Below are 17,911 nucleotides of genomic sequence, written 5' to 3'. Positions count from 1 at the left end.
TGAGTGTTGGCCCTTCTGTCTCCCTTACTCTACTAGAACATCCACAGTTCAACAAAACTACACAGAAAAATCAGTTCCATCTGCAGTTCTTCAAGTTCTGATCAGAGAGACAGTTATAGGCACTTTTTACATGTTATTTATTCCTTCTGAACATTCTGATTGATTATATCTGCATGGCCTCTAAGTTACTCGTGTTCTGGAAACTTGGATAGAAGGTTGAAACAGGAGTACAATACAAAGTTATTAGGTCATTATTGTAAGGATCTGACTTCCACAGGCTGAAAGTTCACTTTTCCAATTGATTTGGTATTCAGCAGGGAAGTAGTGAATTTTTGTACAAGTCAGCAGAGGAGGTAAATAGACAATGAAATACCTAGAAATATTTGGTGGGAGTTCACATACAAGGACAACATTCATCTCTTCTGAATGTTGTGTTGATAAAATGAGTTTCCCCTAAGAAACAGAAAATGCAGTGGCTGTTACTGATGTCAGTAATGACGAAGAATGTGAGCCAGTTCGTATAAATATAAACACAGTACTGGAATACTGAAGATTCAGAAGACTGTGATAATGGTTACATTTGAACTAATTTTAAATTCAAGACTTGATATTTTTACCGGGAGTATAATCTGGAAAATAGAGAAAAACCTCAAGTTCTTTAAAAACTTTTGAAAACTGACAGTAAAAGATAAATTTCCCTAGTAATGTGAGGGTATGACTTTTCATCATGAAAAAGCTCTTGTTAAAACTGTCCAGCTACACCAGTCTTCAAAATATTCTTGCAAGATTTTCTGGGTAACTTCTGTCTCCAAATACTTTATGTCACAGAGGTAACTCTCTCCCTGCATTATTATTTGCAACATTCTACGAAACATTATATGAAATACTATTTTATTAAAGCATTGGAAATCTGTGCAGACTGATGTGCCATCTCATTTCTTGAAAGAATCATTTTACCTGAAAGAAACCCTTGTGAACAAGTAATGGGGAACACACACTGTGAGCCTTTCTAATTGACATAATTAATTTAAAATTTACTTCAGGGATTATGGTATTAGATATTTGTGTGTTAAAACGTGCTGTGCAATGACTGCAAATTTAGCCAACAGGTTACATCAGAAATCCGGAGCTAAAAGTAGGTATCTCTAAGCTTGAAGTAAAGTGACGCTCAGAAACTTCTGTTCTTTCTGTACGTGCTGACCAAGGGATTTTAAGTGCAATTTTCCAACTGAAATATTAAGCAGCAGTCACAATAGAAAGAAGTAAAAAAAAATCATTTTCTATTTCTAAAATGTTTTTGAGAGAAAAATTCCTAGATAAGACTGTAGGTAGGAAGCAAATAGAATATTAAACCAAATAAATTTAGAATTTAAGAAAATAGAAAAACAATTATACATCTTAATCTGCATTAACTGTATCTTTTTATATTTGTGATAGTAGATAGCAAACAAAATACTCAGCTTGGAATTTTTATGTGTGAACACATTTTGATATTTTGTGTTGTCCAGTTGCTTTCTTGCATGTTTTTTAAATACAAGGTGAAAATGTAGGTCTTTTGGAGGAGGTGGAGAAGGATGCTGGGGTTTTGTGTATTTATTTTTATGGTGGAAGATAAAATCTATACTGTCCTTTATTTGTGAACCTGCCATAGAAAGATCACCATTTTGGACAGTCTGCTGAAAGTTTGAGCAGAGATAGATACACTACACTGGTGTGGGAGCAGGACTTCTTACTGTCACATGGGCATTCTCTGTTGGCCAATCAGTGAATTAATTTGAAAGCATTTCTTAAAGAACTCATTTGCCTGTGATCACAAATAGAGACTAACTCTTTATATTTCCCTGTCTGTTCATATAATTATTCCAGGAACAAAGATTGAAATTGGTTCCCTCCTCCCTTCACTAGTTCCCATGACTCTTTTTCTGTTTGACATCAAAGCTTCATCAGCAGAGAGGATATGCCACTTTTCTGACTTCAATCACAGTGGTTAGAGTACAGCCGGCAGAATGAACTGGTTTTTTGATTCCTCTCAAATAAAAAATTCCTGCACCGTGACAGTACTCAGCTCAATTGGCTTTACATCTCCAGACTTGAGATACTGTTTCAAAGTGCTCTTTCTAGGCAACTGTTTTGGGGCATATTTCTTCTGACTGACTTTGGATGTCTATTTCAGGATATGATGACTTTTAGATTAGAAGTACCTACTGGTCTTCATTTGCTATGAAAGGATAATGAGCTCAGGTATAGACATATTTAGTCAAATTGAGCTGATATATCTTCTCCTTGAGTTTTCCACCCTGAGCACCTCCCCACTAAAAAATGGGTTGTATGGGATCCCATTTGCAGGCATATAACTCATTTTGCAATATGGAGGTAGCTCATACCTATTAGAGGGTTGTAGCGCTTAAGACTAAGCGTCTAAAATTACATGTTGCAGTACCAAACTTTTAAAAACCAGACCTGTTCTTAAATCTACGTTGAAGTTATTTGTTGTGTCAGAAGCTGTCAACTTTCTTTACCTTCTCTGTGTCTTATATGTATTCACTTCATGTCAATATGTGTTTGGATTCTGACTTTGGATGCTGTTTGAGAAAAAGAAATCAGTAACTTCAGTGTATGTGTATGTTTTTGACAGACCTGGAATCATCACACTGCAGGCTTTTTCAGAATCCAACCGAAAACTTTGGCTCGAAGCTATGGATGGAAAGGAACCGGTAAGGATATTTTTTCATGTTCTTTTCTTTTAACAGTTTTATGGCACACAAAGAAAGAAGCTAGTATGCCTATCAGATACTCTGTTATAGTACAGGCAAATTCAGTTCTGTTCTTTGAGACACACTATTGCAAGTACAGAGTTAAGGTAGGTATAAGTTAGAAAAGCAGAACTATTAGTGAATTTAAGCCTTTAAATATTATTATTTTATGTTAGGATATTTAATGTTTAACATGATAGCATGTTGTCTAATATGATTGATGATTCAGATAACATTTGTGAACTGGTAGTTTCTGCCTTGGTAAAGACAAACTATCTTTTGGGCAGTGTCATGGAGTAAACAATTAGCACCATCTTGAAAGGCACTGCAGAGTGCATAGAACTGTGCTGAAAGCTGCTGTGAGACAGTCTGAGATTTCTTCCCATTATTAATGTGCTCTTAAAATAGTCACTGAATGAGGGTGATGTCAGACCTGTATCTAAGGGGGGAAAAAATGTTTGATTGGTTTTATGAGATAGAAAAGTGTTTCTACAAGCTTCTTGCTTGACTGAAACAGTACACAAATTAGATCAGTAGTTGTACTGAATTTTAAACGATTTAGGAGTCTGCAAATCTGACTTCTAACATATTTTAGGTGCTTGTCCTAGCACAGGGCTGTTAGCCTGAGTGAGTGCTAGGGGGTTCAATATCAAGAGAAGGTGAAAGGCAAGGTTGGCTTTTCCCTAGTGGCAAGCTAATGCACAGCATGTCGCAACTACCAACAAACCTGGCAGTAAAGAATTTAAAGCACAAATATTGATCTGCTGCGGGTTTTTTTCTGTTACAGATTTACACCCTGCCAGCCATTATTAGCAAGAAGGAAGAAAGTAAGTTCTTTACTTACATAGTTACTGAATATTGGTAGATTTCTGTAATGTCCAGGTTTCTAGATATGTGTGTTTGAGAGAGATTAATTATTTTGCATTTTCATTCTGTTGCTATGAAATAACTGTTTGTTGGATTACACAACTGGGTTACACAAAAGCACATCCTAAGCTAGTAAACTGTAAGAAAGCCTTCAACTTTTGTGTTACTATCAAACATAAATTGGAAAAAAAAAATTGATTGGCTTTGAAGCTACAGTATATTTTACAAAATTGTAAAAAGTTTCTATCAGTAGTCTATATACCTAAATGAAAATGCATGCCATTGTGTTGAAATAAGATTCCTGTATAGAATAGTAGAATCATTTGGGTTGGAAAAGATCAAGTCCAACTGCAAACCTAGCACTACCAAGTCTTACTAAACCATGTCCGTAAGTTGTATGATTTAATAGGACTAAAAGACATTTACATGTCTTTTAAATCCCTCCAAGGATAGTGACTCCACCACTTCCCTGAGCACCCTGTTCCAGTGCTTGACAACTGTCTTGGTGAAGAAATTTTTCCTAATATCCAATCTAAACCTCCCTTGGTGTAATTTCAGGCCATTTCCTCTTTTCCTGTTGCTTGTTACTTGGGTCAGGAGACCAACACCCACTTCACTACAACCTCCTTTCAGGTAGTTGTAGAAGAGTGATAAGGTCTCCCCTCAGCCTCCTTTTCTTCAGGCTAAACAACCCCAGTTCCCTCAGCTGCTTCTCATCAGGCTTGTGCTCCAGACCCTTCACCAGCTTCATTGCCCTTCTTTGGACATGCTCCAGCACCTCCATGTCTTTCATGTAGTAAGAGGCCCAGAACTGAACACAGTATTCGAGGTGCAGCCTCACAAGTGCTGAGTACAGGGAGACAGTCGCTTCCCTGGTCCTGCTGACGACATTCTTTGTGATACAAGCCAGGTTGCTGTTGGCCTTTTTGGCTGCCTGGGCAGAAGCTGCCTCTTGTTCATCTGCATTTGAGCAACACCCCCAGGTCCTTTTCCACCTAGCAGCTTTCCAGCCACTCTTCCGCATTGCATGAGGTTGTTGTAACCCACTGCAGGACCTGGCACCTTGCCTTTTTGTACCTCGTACAACTGGGCTCAGCCCATCACATCTTTTGGGCTTTAGGTCTATATGCACCTATTACACATACACTGAGTAATAAAATAAGGGTACTTAAAGATACTATGAGATTTATGTGTGTAATTGTGTTAGAATCAGAATGGTTTGGGTTATAAGGGACCTTAAAGCTCATCTAGTTCCAACCCCCCTGCCATGACGCCTCACACTAGAACAAGTTGCTCCAAGCCCCGTCCAACCTTGTCTTGAATACTTCCAGGGATGGGGCATCCACAGCTTCTCTGGGCAACTTTGTTCCAGTGTCTCACCACCCTCGCAGTGAAGAATTTCTTCATAATAGCTAATCTAAATCTACCCTTTTTCAGTTTAAAGCCGTTCCCCCTTGTTCTATCCCTACATGCGCTGTAAAAATCCCTCTTCAGCATTCTTGTAGGCCCCTTTTAGGTACTGGAAGGCTTCTATAAGTTCTCCCAGATCCTGCTCAAGGCTGAACAACCCCAAATCTCTCAGCTTCTCTTCGTAGCAGAGGCCAGCCCCCTGATCATCTTCATGGCCTCCTCTGGACTTGTGTTTCACACCCTTCTTGTGTTGGGGGTCCCAGAGCTGGACTCAGTACTCCAGAGGCTGTCTCATGAGTGTGGAGCAGAGGGGGAGAATCCCCTTCCTTGTGCTGGTCGTGCATGCAGCCCAGCATACAGTTGGCTGCAAGTGCACATTGCCATTAGCATCATATTAACACATATATGTTATTAACATATTACTGTATTGACGCAAATGCATATGTGTAGAGGGCCTACTGATTTCTGAGCAAGACAGTATAATATCTTGCTTGTAACGATCCACTAATGATTTAAAAGTTGGATTTTTGAGTGCAAAGGATATATCTGTAAGAATACTCTTACAGAATAAGTATCGTAATCTCATGTATAAATGTGTATCAGTCCTTCCTGACTAACATGTGAATGTAGCTAAACACTGAGAATTGTATATTGATACATTAGAAAATACCTTTTTTTTCTTTCCATAGTGTTCTTAAATGAAGCAGGTTTCAACTTTGTGAGGAAATGTATTCATGCTGTAGAAACAAGAGGTATGGATTAAATAACAAATTATGTATTAGATTATTATTTCTTTTTTGCAAATACTGCTTTGATTAATTCTGCATGTTTTACAGCTCTGCTTTGGAGTGTGTCCATCATTTGGTTTGTACTTTTCACATTTGGGTGCTTTACACTTAAAACTGTTGCCACAAGTTCCAACAACAGTTTTTAACATATTGTTTAAGTGGGAATTTTAAACATTTTCTATAATTTCTTGTTGTTTAGACCCCTTAATACACAGTTGCACACATCTTTAGTCTTTAATTTGTGCGCACTGAACTGTGCTTTCTCATATAATACTGTAGGGAGCTTCAGCTCCCAACTTTGGTTATTGGCATGAAACCTGAAATCCAAAAAGTGCCATAAATACTCTCTGCTGGGACATCTTTTTTTGCAGAGCGTAACTCCTATCATTTTATTCACTCTTTTTGTGCATAGTTTATCCGTTTTTAAAAAATGTTTAGAAACTCATTTTTTGGTAGCAGGAATGTACAAAAAGAGAACAATAAAATGAGTTTAGAAACTCATTTTTTGGTAGCAGGAATGTACAATAAGAGAACAAAAGAGTAGACTCATCAGTCTACTGATGAGGTGATAACTTGCAACTCACAGCAAGTTTTTAATTATCCACTTCCAAATGAAGAGGTATGGATCTATTATCTTCCATGGAAAGTAACCTTTCCCTGTCCATGCACTGAACTATCACTATGCAACTCTCTTCTAATCCAAAAGCTGGGTGGTCTCTCTACGCAACACTGAACTGAATTCAGTTTCTCAGGTAATAATGTTACGTAGCTTTTGAGTCACTGCTGGCTCAGAGCTTGCAGGTTTTTCTGGGGGAAAAAAGGGGTTTCAAAGCAAAACACCTATGTTATCTAAGTGAGATCAGACTTTGGAATTTTGTTTTCAAAGAAAAAATGGACAATTTTTAAATTATAAGACTTGAAGTAGGGAAGAGGGAAGAATTTTAAATCCTGCTGACTTTAAAAGGCAATTAAAAACAAAATTATCAGTGGAATACTGAAATACTGTGTTGTGAATGTTAGACTTTAACCATTGTTCGTTATTAGTATCTATTAACCCCCAACAGTTGAAACTTATGAGTAAATTGCGACTTGACTGTCTCTGTTTCTCAGGGGATCTATGCAGAATATATACATTTTCAACTGCAGTGTTGCAACAGTATACAATGTATGTTTTTATTTTGGGTACAATAATTTCTCCTATAAATGTCAATCAAATCTTAATTGGAAGGGATCATGGCCTAAGCACGTGTAGGCGCATAGTAATTCCACTGAAATCTAGGTAAAATAGACTTGTTGACGTGTAATGTGTTTTAAGACTGCTTTTTTTATTTCTTTTTTCACTTTTCCCAGTTATCTCCTTGTTGTTTGCTAATATGTGTCATTTCTAAATGACTTTCTGTTCATGCAAAGTTATGATTAATGTATACTAAGGTGTGGATTCAGTGAAATGCATTTGTTCGTAACCCAGAAGAGAATTTAGTAGCGGCAAGCAGTACTCAAGAGTTTAATTGTACAACTTTCCATAAATACATTCAGATGTTTTGAAAACATATACAAAGGAGGCATTGCCTTATTTTCATTGTTTTCCCAATGTAGGTATTACAATCCTGGGGCTGTACAGAATAGGTGGTGTAAACTCCAAGGTGCAAAAGCTGATGAATACCATATTTTGTAAGTATCTGAAGTGACACTTTGTGAGTTTTCAGTGTGTGCGCTGTGGTCCCTTTTGCCTTAACTGCTGTGCTCAGAAGAGTGTGGCACTTACTACCCCTAAATTGAGTTTGCTTTCTTAAAATGAGTGCCCTGTCTAACTAGTTTCTTGTGTGCACTAGTACTCAATTTCTGCATGTTATCACTGATACATGTGAGCAAATTACTAACAAAATGCAGTTCTCTGTTAGTTTTAAAGTTCTATTTATTGATATGTATTTGGTGTATCTTAGAAGAGTTCCATAGCTTAGTACTGTAACACAGCATAGCTCAGTTTAATAGACAGTTGTTCCAGTCTTTCACTTTTCTTGCTAATTGGGCTCTCTCATGCCTGTGTTTTAATGTCTAAGCTAAATACATTAGTAATTCTCTGTTGGCTTCGGCTTACTTAACGCTTTGGTATAATGCGTATAGTTAGCTTACAGATGCTAAATGAGTGCTAAATGCATTTTTATTAATACTTTGACAGAGATTAAAAGATTCAAATTGATCAGGTTGGTAGTTAATCGAGCTACTAAGTAATCACATGAGCTAAATGACTATTAGCTTTTGTTTTGTGGCTTTTCTAGTTAGTATATTAGTCAAACTATAACAAAATCACAATTCAAATTTCTGCCAGCCCCTAAATCTCCTCCTGATATGGATATTGATATGGAACTTTGGGACAATAAAACAATAACAAGCGGACTAAAAAACTACCTCAGGTAAGTGTAAAGCTACACGCATCTCAGTATTATTTTTCTGGCCCATTGATCTTTTGCTTATTAGTACCATATTACATTTCTTGTATCCATTAGCATGGTAATAATTGAGTGTATTATTATCTTGCCTAATATCCCTGTGATTACACATAATAGTAAATCTAAAATTTGTCACACTCTTTCTGCCTTATTAAGATAGTTATGGCTTATATAGCCCTAAATTTGGCAGAATTTAATTAATTGCATGTTTTTATTTAAAATTTTATACATAAACAGCAAAGCATGTTGTGCTCAGTCTTTCTTTTCTGAATCCCTCAAGCTGTGTACCGTGAGGTTTCGTGGCATCATTGTTGGAGCAGAATAAAAATCTCTGCAAAAGCACAGGGTTTTATCCCGTGCCGTTAGTGTCTTCACAAACACAGTCTCCCTCCTACCCTGTCATTTTCTCTGAAGATTTTTGGTGATAAGAGACAGAATTTTCAAGAATTATGGTACTTCCAAGATAATTTTGTTATGGGTCTCAATATATAATATTCAAAAGAAATATAATAAAAAGCATCAAATCCAGATGGTGAGTGTTCCATGCCTTCTAAAAATCTAGATTTCCTAAGCAGGTTACCTAACAAAAGGCAGCATTAGAAATGCCTATTCACTCTGGAAAATACGCCTAGGATTTATAGTGGAATGTCCATCAACACTTCAGAGGAAAGACTGGCTTTGGTTGAAGACATTTATAATACATCTTCAGAAGCATAAATCATTGTATATACTGTGTTTGTGAAATTAGAATATGAGCTAGCAGTAGCTGTGTGTTTGTGTCTGTAAGGCAATTCACAGTTTGCCTTTCAGAGATGACTCTTCTAGGATCTCCCAGATCCAAATTTCAGTTCCAAATTTCATCATGTTTTTGCCTTTCTTGGGCGAAAGATTGCTTTTGCAGCCCACCTTACCATGTTATGCAGCTGCATGTGTTACACTTCTACAGCATGGAAGCCAGAAAACAGTCAGTCTCTGTGCTGAAGTCAGTGCCAGTAGCTTGCCTTACTAACCTACACGATGACACCAGCTTCAACTCAAATTTTCAGACTATGTACATGACTGAGTTGTATGCTAATTGTAATCAGTCATCAGTGAATTGCGTTTCCTAGGACATACCAATATACATTGTGCAGATGTTGAGGGCTATGATAATCACCCATAAAACTTAAAAAGACTTTGAGTAATGCTTTTTAAATTTTCTTTTAATTTTTTTTTTTTACAACCAGGTGTCTTTCAGAACCACTGATGACTTTCAAGCTGCACAAAGATTTCATTGTTGCTGTTAGTAAGTAAAGTAATAAATAAAGTAATATTGTTTCTAACCCTTAATCTCCTCAGTTACTAGCCTTTTGTTGGTTCCAGTATTTGTGGTAACTGCTTTTGGCAAGTTACTTGAAATACGGATTTCAGAATGTTGTAATAAGTATAATCAAATTGTTGTCATAATTTTAAAGGCTAATTTTGTTTGGCTCCTTATAATGCATGTGTGCATTAGTATGCATTGGTGCCATTTGTAGTCATATCTTAGTACATGTTCTAATTTATCAACAATATTTGTTTCCTGTTTAATAGAGTCAGATGATCAGAACTACAGAGTTGAGGCAGTGCATGCACTTGTGCATAAGTTACCAGAGAAGAACAGAGAGATGCTGGACATCCTTATCAAGCACTTGGTCAAGTAATTCTTTTTTATTTTCCTCTTTGGCATTATTGTGAGATGTGATTATTTCTGTTTTAAATTAGTTAGTATTGCTTAATCTAATCTCTCTGTTGAAACAATGCCACTTGAAATTCCATTTAATTTCTAAAATGCTGTTGTCAAGATATCTCAAGAATACTCATCAAAGAAACAAACAAAAAAAACCCAAAGAGTCACCAAGATGACCAACTATATTTATAGAATAAACCCACTCAGTGTTTTCATTCACATTCCTACTTACTACAGGAATTGTCACTAATTAAATTTAAGAAACATCTAAAACTATGCTAAGGTTGGTAGAAAACACTGTTTTGAATCTGACTCAAGGTTCCACACTGTATCAGAAATGGAGAGCAGATTACTTGTCCTTCATGTTTGATCTTATTCTTCTAACAACTCTGAATTGTAGTATCATTTGAAAACATCAATTTGAAGTATTATTATTTATATTTTTGATATCTGTATAAATGTCCAAACCTCCTGTGCGGGTTTTCATCAGTTTCTGTGAGTATTAATTAAATGTCAGATGGAGATTTTGCGTTTCTTTGAACTGATGACCATCTGTCTTCACTGAATTACCTTAGCATGTGCTGTGAGACAAAAAAGACAAGTTTTTATTCTCTTAAGTCTCTCTATGTCACTAGCTATGATTACACACCATTATTACATTATAATTTATTCTGTTTCTGCTTCAAACATTTTTCATATACATTTTAGTAAATCATTGGTCAGTTTTCGTTGGTATTTGTTGAATACTTTTTCATATGTATTATTCTTTCTGGTGCTGTATACTTTTTGGTATATTTATCAATTATTTGGGAATGTGAATAATGAAACAGCAGTTGTTCAGATAAGGCCCACATGACTGCCATATGTAGAAGACATGAGAGGAGTCCATATTGGTTTCGTTCCATTCATTACATCCCAGCAATTCTTCGTTTTTGATCACAGCTTGAGCCACAGCCTGCAGTAAGCTGTCTACAGTGGAGCAGTTTTGCTTCCTCTTATAGACATGAGAACTTTGAAAACTGCCTTGATAGGAAAAATATTTAGCACTAAAAAATTATATTTATCTCTTTATGTCATTAGCCCCTGGAGAACTAACGTGATAGTGAGCTGCCGTGAATTCTTCCATTGCAAAAACTGATTAGGCAGACCTTACGTCTCATTCTGCATGGGGTAACCCAGAGAACCAGATGAAAGCAAGTTTCATAAGTCTCACTACTCACAGAGTTGTTTGATTAGCTAAAAAATACATCTACTGCTTTTTAACCCTCTAAAATGCTAAAACATTTAGCAAGGGATTAATGATTTCTGTAAGAGCTGCTAGTCTGGAAGCCCCAAAATTAGAAATATGTGTACATAGAACTGACTTATTTGTAGGCAGAATTAGTTATTGACCTCTTTTCCTGACCTCTTTTTTCTTAATGTGACCTTGGATGCACTTCCAAAGAAGAGCATGCCAGCAGTATTCCCTTCTTTAATTGATCTCTTTAACTCTTGCCTATCTCATCTTTGATGTGATTCTTATTTCCAATAAATATAATCTTATGGTTTTATACCGAAAACTTTCACTTCTTTCCAGCATTCAATTCATCCCTTCTTAGTTCTCTGTATGTAATTTGCCAGCTGCTGTTTATGCTAGCAATTCTAACGAGACTGAATTCAAAATTAGTCTCTTGAGTGTATTAGTTATCTTCCTTCCTCATCTTTTTCCTACCACTGTGTCAGATTTTTCAAGGAACAAATGGCAGATGAAGTTCCTCATTTTATGAAAATGAGATATACAGGGAAAAAAAAACCCAACTAACCTCCTGTTGCTTCATTCTTTTGTTTAAAATACAGTTTCAAAATACACATCCTTTCCCTGTATTTCTTTTAAGTGTTCAGTTGTTTATGTATGCTTTTGTGTCTAGATGAAAATACTGTATACTTTTTAACTATGGGTTACAACATAAGGAGAATATTTTTTTCTTGATTAATGACTTAAGCTCTTTACCTCTCTGCCTACCTTGACTTTTGTGTCACTGTGCAAAATTAAATATAATCTAGATGATGTGGGATGTAGATCATACTAAAACCAAACAAACAAAACCAGCAAATCCTGAAAAGCACCCTGCAGAGAGGTGATACTGTGTGAGTATATACTCATTAAGCATCTAGGCAGACACAGGAAGTTTGGTGTTATTTTCATATAGGTAACTAATTTTTTGTTTTTAAATCTTCCTAGTCAAATTATCTGTTTACTTTAAAGAATAATTTTTTCTTTGTATGCTTTAATAACACCATACTTTCCTAAGGTGGATAATCAGGAGTCTGCAATTTGTCAGCATCAAAAATTAACTGGTGATATATTAAAGAAAGATATTTTGAGGAGAAATCAACTGCACCTTAATGAATGCCTTACAGCTACCTGAAATGCATGATTATCTTGGCCTATGTCTATTCAGTAGCCCAGCAACAGTAGGACTAGGTCAGGGGAAATTGGCTTTCAAAATAGTCCATTTACAGGCATGGGGTTTTTCTCTTTTGCAAGAAATTGAGTCTTTGAAATGCATTGTAAAAAGTCTTTTTTGGTTACAATGTTATTAAAGTCACCATTCCTTTTATTAACAAGCTACCAAATTTGTAACCAAGGAAACCCAAACACAGGACAAACACTACTTTCTCTTTTATGCTATAAGACTGTGTTTGTGTAAGAGACCTTAACAGTTACTTTGCAGCACAAAGCAGAGTAACATTGCAAAGGGTTATTTTTTTTAGATTTTTCTAACAAACCTAGAGCTAAGTAATTAAGAATTCTGTTTTCATTAAAATACTAATGGTCTTCTGTCATCTTCCCACCACCCTTTACGCACCTAAGCCAAACGTAAGGTCTCTTACAGAGAAAACAAGATAAAGTTTGCTCCTATCTGCTAGTTGTCCAGTATTTTATAGATATTACTGTATCTTAATTTTAAATAGTACAAGAGTTATTTTAATTATGTAGGAAATGGCTAAAAATGCTCCACTTGACAGTGATAGCAGAAATGTGAACAAGTGCCTCAATAACTGATTCTGTCTGGTAGCATATTCGGTATAATTAAGCATTAATGTAATTATAAAATCTTTACTTGGCTTGATATTTCTCAGACATGAGGCAATAAGGCAGCTGTGACTGGGGAATCCCTGGTAGTTATTTCGAAGGATTTATGATGATACATTTTTTATTTGGCAAATCTTATTTGTGAGGAGAGAGAAAAGAGGCACTGATTGATGGGTTTCATTTTGTTATCTGACAAATTATTGGGAAAACTAAATTTCTGAATTCTACATTAAGAAGAAGAATGACAGAAGAGGTGCAGTAAGCGATAATGGAATATACACAAGTAAAAGGTTAATATATTTTAAAGACAGAAGATGTCATTATGATCATCTAGCGTAACCTGTACCACAGAAACAGTGATTTCACTGACCCCATGTTTTCAACATACTAATAAAGAGATCCTATTGCAATTTAAGTGTTTTCAGTAACTAAGTTTCTTTTCTTTACATGAAAGCTAATGTATATTGTTGACTTCTGTTACCACATAGTATTTTCAGTAAATCCAACATCATGTATTTAAGTTCCTGTATAATCATGGAGAGGTATAGGTGCCTACCCCAAGACTCCTAAACTTTAGATGGTCTAGATCATTCTGTAGAGACCTCCAAAGATAGTTGCTTTTCCCTGTCAATTATGTCAAGAACTTACAACACTTACTCCAGGTAGACATGCTCATTGTCCATTAAGTTATTGCAGCATGGTAGCCTTAATGGAAATATAATTGTTGTACTACACTGTATTCTGACTCTAGTAAAAGTGAAAGTTTTAAAAATGTTTTTAAAGGGGGGATGTGAACTTGGGATCTTGTTACAGAAGTAGTCTTAACAGGGTTTTGCTTGTTAGAATTGCAGTTTGGCACAACAATTTAATTGCATATTGTTTGTGTTCATTTAAAGGGTATCATTACACAGTCAGCAAAATCTAATGACTGTATCCAACCTTGGTGTTATCTTTGGACCAACTCTGATGAGAGCCCAAGAAGAAACCGTGGCTGCTATGATGAACATTAAGTTTCAGAATATCGTCGTTGAAATTCTCATAGAGCATTATGAAAAGGTAGAAAGACATTATTTGACTGTTTTGTGATGAAGTGGAACTAAGATCTCATTTTCATTACCATCATTAAGTTCTTAAGAAATCCAGCATTTGTAGAAAGTCATTGATAGAATACTTTCTTCCCACCCCATGCTATGGGTCTGTATTCCTGGCAAGTCTTTTGTCACTGTGCAAGATACAGATCCAGGGCATAATCTCCCATGCTTTGAAGGAGTTGCTCTGAATATTCAGTTGCTTTCTGTAGATCTCTGTGTCCTTATATCAAGAAGCAGAATGAGAAAGTCATAACTATGCTCCGTGCTCCTCCATTTCTCTCGTGCTAGCAGTGTATGAAGGTTCACTCTGGGTGAATACATGGATTCTCCTCTGAGTGCATCAGGTCAGAGTCTTTCAGACCGTTGCTGTCCTTCGGGAATACACCAGCTGCACAGTAAACATCTAGTCCCTCATAACGTCATGAAACCTCAATGATCCTTCAGTTCCTCTTTTCACAAGCAGCATCAATGTGGATCCCCAGCGGAATCCCGCATTTCTGTGTATTGTGTCATTTTTCATTAGTTTAAATACTAAATGAAAAGTAAAAAAGCTGAAGGAAGAAATAATGTATCTTAGATGAGGTTTTACTCCTATTACAGGTTTTGTGCCCGTCATGTCTTTGTGATTTAAAAGTTTCTGAATATTCTGGAACATTCAACAGTCTCTAGGTACTCTTCTGCTTTGAAGAAAGGCACATCTGTGACTACTCGATTTATTTTATTTTCCCCAAAGAGACCAGTGACAGCAAAGGTCCATCTCAAACTCTTTCCTCTAACATTGAATAAGAATTGAGAAAATCCATGAGAACTTACACTTACTTTCAGTCACTACCATTGCAGGTATCAGCTTCACTGAAAAGTCTCCCTATTTTATTTTATTTTAAATTATTTGATTTCAGAACTCAGCAGAACAGTCAAAACCTCTTTTACTCGGTCATCAAAAGGAATTGTATTTTGGGGATCTTTTGTTGATGTATATCACCTCTCAGATGACTAACAAAAGAAAGCAGAAAAACATTTGTGTTTCTTCCATTTTACATTACTCAGCTAAGGGGTAGTTCCTGGTCAATACCAAGATCACCTGCACTGGTTGGTCAGTAAGTACTGACAGTACTGCTTGGTATCATCAGTTATATTTCTTAGGGACTCCTCAAAATTGGTATGATACAGATAGCCGCCTTGGCTGTAACTCCAAAATATATATATTACGGGTTTCCAACACTGAATTTCTCCAGAAAATTACAAGCTCATTCAATACAAAGACCACGGCTGCAAAATCAAAATCACCCTTGCTCTATTTCTCTGTCTGCGGACGTTTTTTGTATTGATATGCTACTTACTAATGCCTAATACAGTATTAATGTACTTCAAGAGCATTTCAAGACATCCATTAAAGTATTTTTTTACTGTGAAAGTGTATTTGCTTTCTTCTGTGAATGGCAGGGAGGTATCTTTTCATTGCTCACTTCATCCACTTCTGGGGGTGCCCTATCAAGAGAGGGTCCAGAAATTCTTGCAGAGATATATTTTGGCATTGCATGGTATTTAGCCTACAACACTAGGTCCTGTGGAGATTGGCCACTTCTGATTCCTTCAGTAGCTTATTCAGGCAATCTATCTCTGTAAAACCTCAACTCCATTAGACAGAATTCCTTCCACAGAATGCCATAAGATATATTCAGTAGAGTTTAAAGTCTACACTAGGGTGAGTAAATGAGACAGAAGATGTGAAATTAAAACCTGAAAATCTTGTGGCCATCTTTTTTGCTTCAGTCATCCTCCATGGCAGTTATATTTACAAGAAGATTTTTAGGGCCTTTGCTGCATGTATCTTGGATATTGCAGAACAGATGATAAAAATGAAAATCAAGAAAATTACTGGACGTTCTGCATTGCTCTTGCTGGCAGGTTTGCCATATTTATCTACAGAGTTCTTTAAAATCTTAAGTGTACCTGTATCAGATCACGGTAGTCAGATACCCTTAAAAAATTAGTTCTTTCTGCAGCAATGAAGCACAAAATTGACCAGTGGTATGTAAAAGATAAAAACCAGGAGATGCTCCAAACATAAAGATGTTCCTCATCAAACGTGACTTGTTTGGCAGAATAAAGTGCTTTTCTGAAATACAAACTGAATTCTAATAATTTATGACTATGACACATTTTTATGGCATACAAAAGCTTTCACATGAACGCAGGGAAAAAATTCAGTCTTCATAATATATTAAAAAATATATTACTTCTTGGGCAGGAGTTAGTAATAAGCATCTATTGTGTGCTTTCCAATTCAGACTGTTAAGCGCTTCTTAAGAAGGGCTATAAAATTATTTAAACAAATACTTTTATATAATTAGTATAAATTTTAAGTACAGCTCAGTATTCTGGTTCTTGGATTGTAAAATGAGATCAGAGCAAAGCTTGTATTCTGTGAATTTACTCTTTTGTAATGTGTGAGACTATTACAGGATTAATTTCAGGCACAGTTGTGAGGAAAACAAATGGATTAATAATGCAAGTGTAAGAGTACCTCTTTGTTTATGTCATTTTGTCCCTTTTTTTTTAATTATGCAGATATTTCACACTGCACCAGACCCCAATATTCCTCTACCCCAACCTCAGTCCCGATCAGGTTCAAGAAGGACAAGAGCAATTTGTCTCTCCACAGGTTCACGTAAACCCAAAGGAAGATATACACCGTGTCTCGCAGATCCTGACAGTAAGTTTGTCCTTGTTGACTGTTTATCTTCCTTTTTATGTCTTGTCTTTAACTTTCCTGAATAATATCCATTAGGTATTGTATTCCAATAATTATAAGCATAACAGGTGGGGTTTCATCAGCTTTTTAACCTCTCTGAGTCACAGCTGCACTGTTGAACGACCACATTCCTTGCTTCTCTCAGATGAGGAAGACTGTTTTCTTTTAGGCAAGCCTTGTATTGCTTGTGTTCAAAAATCATTTAGAGTAGGCTTTGTATTCTAATCTAAATTAGAATGTAGACTGCTTGGAAACTCAGAAGTTTGTTGTACGAAGTTCATCTCATTTGCTTGTAAGATGATTAGTAAGGCTGGAAAACTGTAAATAGAATCTTTCCTTCTGTAGTAAATGTAATTTAGTCAAGGTCAGGACCATTATTTGGCTTTTTTCATATGCATGAAACTGTGGTTATTGGTTCAAAGCCAGCAATTGCTTAGTTGCCAAAACCACTGAAACTTGGTGAGTTTTCTGGAATAGAAACAAACACTAATGTTTTTGGGAGAAACAGTATACCATAGCATATGGTTTACTGTTTAACAGCAGGGAGTTATGTTTATAATTAATTGCTGCTTAGAATGCTTATTTATTTTAATCTGGATGTGACTATTAAAAAGTTTCACTTCAATCATTTTCATCTAGTGGGCCATCACTTTTTTACTTACTGGCTATACCAGTAAGAAGTAATAAAACTTTATCAAAGATTAAGTTTTTAACAGTTCTGCAATGCAACAGACTTCCAGAAAAACTTCTGTGTCCCTTGGTTCCTCACCAAGATTTACATAAAACTGGTACAGTAAATTAATCCACAGTGAAGAGGCATCTGTTCTTGAGGATCTGTTGTAATTCTTAATTCTGTAATGTTAGGAAATGTATCCTCTGTATACTCTTGCACAAGTGCTGCATTTCCCATATGTTTATGTTACATGATTCCTGCCAGTGAGAATTTAAATACTAAATAAGAGTTGCCAACATATCAATTGCCAGTGTGAATTGCATGGGATCCTGAGCAAGAA

The 17,911-nt window shown here is 36.1% G+C and overlaps 1 protein-coding gene across 2 annotated transcripts in view; it reads left to right on the top strand.

The window, feature by feature from the left end:
• The window catches only part of ARHGAP42 (Rho GTPase activating protein 42), a 159,358-nt gene that overhangs the window by 122,881 nt on the left and 18,566 nt on the right, over nucleotides 1–17,911 (top strand). For both annotated transcript variants that reach the window (XM_030475695.1, XM_030475696.1), the window contains 9 exons: nucleotides 2,636–2,714; nucleotides 3,541–3,580; nucleotides 5,720–5,782; nucleotides 7,415–7,489; nucleotides 8,148–8,232; nucleotides 9,495–9,553; nucleotides 9,841–9,946; nucleotides 13,949–14,108; nucleotides 16,715–16,859. In XM_030475695.1, coding sequence (XP_030331555.1) covers nucleotides 2,636–2,714; nucleotides 3,541–3,580; nucleotides 5,720–5,782; nucleotides 7,415–7,489; nucleotides 8,148–8,232; nucleotides 9,495–9,553; nucleotides 9,841–9,946; nucleotides 13,949–14,108; nucleotides 16,715–16,859 — 812 coding nt within the window. The remainder of the gene's footprint in view (nucleotides 1–2,635; nucleotides 2,715–3,540; nucleotides 3,581–5,719; nucleotides 5,783–7,414; nucleotides 7,490–8,147; nucleotides 8,233–9,494; nucleotides 9,554–9,840; nucleotides 9,947–13,948; nucleotides 14,109–16,714; nucleotides 16,860–17,911) is intronic.

This window comes from Strigops habroptila, chromosome 2 (assembly GCF_004027225.2).
Source record: "Strigops habroptila isolate Jane chromosome 2, bStrHab1.2.pri, whole genome shotgun sequence".
In the NCBI taxonomy this organism is placed as follows: Eukaryota; Metazoa; Chordata; class Aves; order Psittaciformes; family Psittacidae; genus Strigops; species Strigops habroptila.
The sequence above is the reverse complement of the archived record's forward strand: the minus strand, read 5'-3'. Positions and strand labels throughout refer to the sequence as shown.